At 63.3% G+C, this 3,915-nt stretch overlaps 1 protein-coding gene across 1 annotated transcript in view; it reads right to left on the bottom strand.

Annotated features, from left to right (window-relative positions):
* The window catches only part of LOC114484125 (NTPase KAP family P-loop domain-containing protein 1), an 8,266-nt gene that overhangs the window by 1,479 nt on the left and 2,872 nt on the right, over positions 1-3,915 (bottom strand). Inside the window, 3 exon segments of the mRNA XM_055079317.1 lie at positions 25-1,048; positions 2,333-2,464; positions 3,498-3,502. Of these exon segments, the coding sequence (XP_054935292.1) occupies positions 25-1,048; positions 2,333-2,464; positions 3,498-3,502 (1,161 nt within the window).

Below are 3,915 nucleotides of genomic sequence, written 5' to 3'. Positions count from 1 at the left end.
CCCCCGGCCCCCGCCCCGCCCCCGGCCCCGCCCCGCGACCTCACGTTGAGCGTCATCTCGCGATAGAGCAGGTCGTCGCAGCTTCGCACCGCATTGTGCAGGAACTGCAGTTTGCTGCGGCGGCCCATGATGGGCACGGAGAAGGGTAGCGTGACGGTGCGGTTGAGGAAGAGGTAACCGTTGTCGGCCGTGCCCTTCATGAAGCCGGCGCTCTCGAGGCACGCGGCCAGGATGCTGGGGTCCACCACCAGGATGAAGATGAAGGGCGCGTGGCTGTCGGACAGCAGCGTGTTGATGGCGTTCAGCACGCCCACCACGCGCTCCGGGTAGCACGTGTCCAGCCCTGTGATCTCGAGCACGACGCGCAGCCGGCGCCGCTCGTAGATCTCCAGGAAGCACAGGAAGTCGGTGAGCAGCCCCACCTCCTTCTTCACCTCGCACATGAAGCCCAGATGGCTGCTGAACTTCTCGTGCGACACCAGCCGCTCAATTCTCTTGCGCTGGCTCACGAACAGGTGCTTGCCCACCGAGTACACGGCCATGAGCAGTCCGGAGCCCGAAAGCGTGGTGGCCGCGCCGCCGAATGCCCGGAACAGGTTGCCGTGGCCCAGCGCGTGGGAGCCCATCGACAGGTAGAGCAGGCTCATTCCCAGGCTGAGCGCCGCCAGCAGCGCCAGCAGTGCCAGGCACACTTGGCGCCGGCAGTGCCACTCGCCCTGGCGGCAGCCCGTCCTCGTGGCCGCCCTCTTGCCCAGCACCGAGTACAAGCTGAAGGGCAGTGCGCCGTATTGTTGGCGGATGCCCTCGCACAGCGTGGTCACCAGGCCGGCCCACAGCTTGTCAGTGCCCGCGTACTGCCAGGCGCTGAAGCGGATGAAGAGGAACTTGACGTTCTTGCGCCGCAGATGCACCTCGGTGATGATGGGCTGCAGGAACACCAGGTACCACAGCAGCTTCGAGAAGCCCCAGCCCCTTACGGGCCGCGGCTGCGGCTGCACGTGCTGCAGCTCCTCGGCCTCGCACTGGGTCGCCTCCTGCTGCATCAGCGCTGCCGGGACCGAGGGCGCAGGGGAAGGTGTGAGCGTCTAGACCTGGCTCAGGCCAGGACAGGGCCTGGATGTTAGACGGGGAGCCAGGGCCCGTCCCCAAGTGCTGGGCAGGTGCAGAAGTGCGGAAGGAGAGGCCTGGAGCCAGGCTTGAACAGGAAAGGGTCTGAGGGGGAATTGGGGGGTCAGGGGAGGGCAGAAGTAGAGCCCCCAGAGGAGAGAGGACCGGTGGGGGCAGGGAGGGCTCTAATAAATGAAAGAATGCATGCCAGGTGCTGAGGAAGAGAAATGCTGGGTAGCAAGTGTACACCCATGGTCCAGTTTTCCTGGCTCACTGCCTCTCCTCCAGCTCTCAGCTCGGCTGTCACTTCTTCCAGGAAGCCTTCCCTGATCCCCAAGCTGGGTCAGGTGACCCTGGGCTCCCCCACTGCAGTCCTGCCCACTCTGGGTCATCCCTGTCTGGGGACAGGTCTGTCTCTCGCCCCGGTCTGTGAGCCCCGGAAGGGCAGGGCCCTGGTTGTTTTGGCCACCCTGTGTCCCTTGGGTGCTGAGGAAGTGCTGGGGGGAATGTCTGGAGGATGGATCATGAGAGATTGGGGGCACGATCTGCCTGCTGTGGGGGTAGTGAGTGAGCCAGTGGGAATGAGTCGGAGTCACTCAGTGCAGAATAGAAGCTCTGTTTCCTTTTACCTTAGAGCCGAATCTTTTCTCCTTCCAGGACCTTGTTTGTTGCTCTGTGACAACACAGGAGCAGGACGTGGGCTGGTTTGATAGGTGCTCACCAGGGCTGGGCACACGGAGGTGAGGCACCTCTGGCTTCTCTGGCCATGATTGGGGCTGGGGTCTGAGCTCCAGCAGCGTTTGAACCAGGCTAAGTTTCAGCTCATGTCTTCAATTAACACTATCTGTTAGGGGTCTTGTGGTCGCCAGGCCCTCGGCCAGGGCTGAGGAGAAGAGATAGGTCCGAGGAGCACAGAGGCCTGGAGGGAGTTGGCAGGAGCCAAGCGAGGAACCTGGGCTTTCTCGCTAGGGTGCTGGGGAGCCATGGAAGGCTTTTGAGCAGGGGGAGGACAGGGCTAGATGTGTATTTTAGAAAGACTCCTTGCAGTGGATTTGGCGGGGGAGGGGGGCAAAGGCGTAGGGAGGGACCTGGTTAATGCTGATTTATGGGCATCTGGCAGACTGGCCTCAGGGGTGAGCAGGTCTTAGGGAAGCCTGGGGCTGGGCAGGGACCAAAGGTTCCGTTTCCCTTAATCCCTCCGTCCCCAACACACGCAGATCCTCACCCATGATCTTGTCCAGCATCATGTGCAGGCGGCAGCCAAAGTGGGCATAGAAACCCACGGTCACAGGGACGGGCACGTGGCAGAGAGTCTTGGCCAGGCAGCTGCAGTAGACGTCATCCTCTGTCACGATATCTGGGGCCCGGGGGTGGGGAGGGGGTGCAGGTGGGGAAACTGAGTCAATGACGCCAGCCAGGCACCACCCTGCTCCCCGTCTGCCCTCCACGGGGCTTGCCCTCAGCCCCTCCCGGCACCGGCACCGGCACCCGCCTCCCTGACTCCCAGCCATGACTCAGGTCAAGCCCTCCGACAGAGGGTTTCTGTGGCCGCGGGCAGCCCCCTCCTTCAGGACCAGATGTGCCCTTCTGGGCCCCGGATCCACCAGGCAAAGGCCAGGAGGCTAGACCCACCCCGGCCCCGGCCCAGAGGTGTGTGGGAACTTGGCTGCCCTGGCCCCAGGTCACCAGGATCGCGGTTCCCCTGGGAAAATCCCACAGGGTCTTCTTGAGACTCCCGGGCCCTCAGATACCTAAGATACCGCTTTACACCCTCAAAAGTTCTGCCGAGTCTGTTCCTTTCTGCTCTGCTAGCCTGACTCGAGCATGGACAGGCTCCGCAGCTGCCTGTCCACCCCTTACTCTGATCCCTCTCCCGCTCCATGAGCCTGTGCCCACAAGTCACTAGTTCCGCCCTGAGCCCCCAGGCAGACGTGTCTTCTGGTCCTGGCGCCGCCACCTTTCCCCGCGTGACCCGGGCAGAGTGATGCCTCTGGGAGGCATCTTGGACCTGGAGTCAGGGCACCAGAAAGGTAGGGCTCAGTTGGCGGTGGGGCAGGGGGGGAGGCCAGGCCAGCCTCACGGTGTGTGGTGGGGACGACACGCCCGCTTTCATAGAGGCCTCGGGGGCTGCAGCATCCACCCCTCGCTGGGGGCCAGCGCTGGGCCTGGAGGCACAGCTGGGAGGGCAGGAGGCAGACTCGGGCCAAGGTCAGCCGAGGTGGCAGCTGGGGAGGACCTGAGCCTGCTCTGCCTGGTCAGCGGCTGACCTCACCTCGCCGAGCCTCTACTAACCTGTGTGTGAAATGGGCATTGAGGCCCAGAGGCTACAGCGACGAGGTTGTGCCTGACCTGGAGCTGAGTCCCCGCTCAGCTGTGCTCTACTTTCAAACCAGACCTGGAAACTGCCACCTCCCTGGTCAGGTTGCCGGCACCTCTCGCCTGGACTCCTGCTTCCTGCCCTGCCTCCTACAGTCAACTCTCAGGTCACGTCCCGAGTCCGCTCTGGGCCCTCGTGGCTCCCACCTCCCCAGGGGGAGAAGGCTGAGCCCTCACCGCATCCACGAGGCCACCTTCCACCCGCTCGGACCCCGTCTGACCCTCCTCCTCACCTCCCCTGATCTAGCCACACGTACCTCCTTGTTGTCCCTTGAACAGGCCATCTCAGAGTCTGCCTTTGCTGATCCTGCTGCTATTTACTCGAGAGAACTGCCCCATCTTTCTTGTTTTGTTTTGTTTTTTTGTGGTATGCGGGCCTCCCTCCGCTGTGGCCTCTCCCGTTGCGGAGCACAGGCTCCGGACGCGCAGGCT

This window comes from Physeter macrocephalus, chromosome 17 (assembly GCF_002837175.3).
Source record: "Physeter macrocephalus isolate SW-GA chromosome 17, ASM283717v5, whole genome shotgun sequence".
Taxonomy (NCBI): Eukaryota; Metazoa; Chordata; class Mammalia; order Artiodactyla; family Physeteridae; genus Physeter; species Physeter macrocephalus.
The sequence above is the reverse complement of the archived record's forward strand: the minus strand, read 5'-3'. Positions and strand labels throughout refer to the sequence as shown.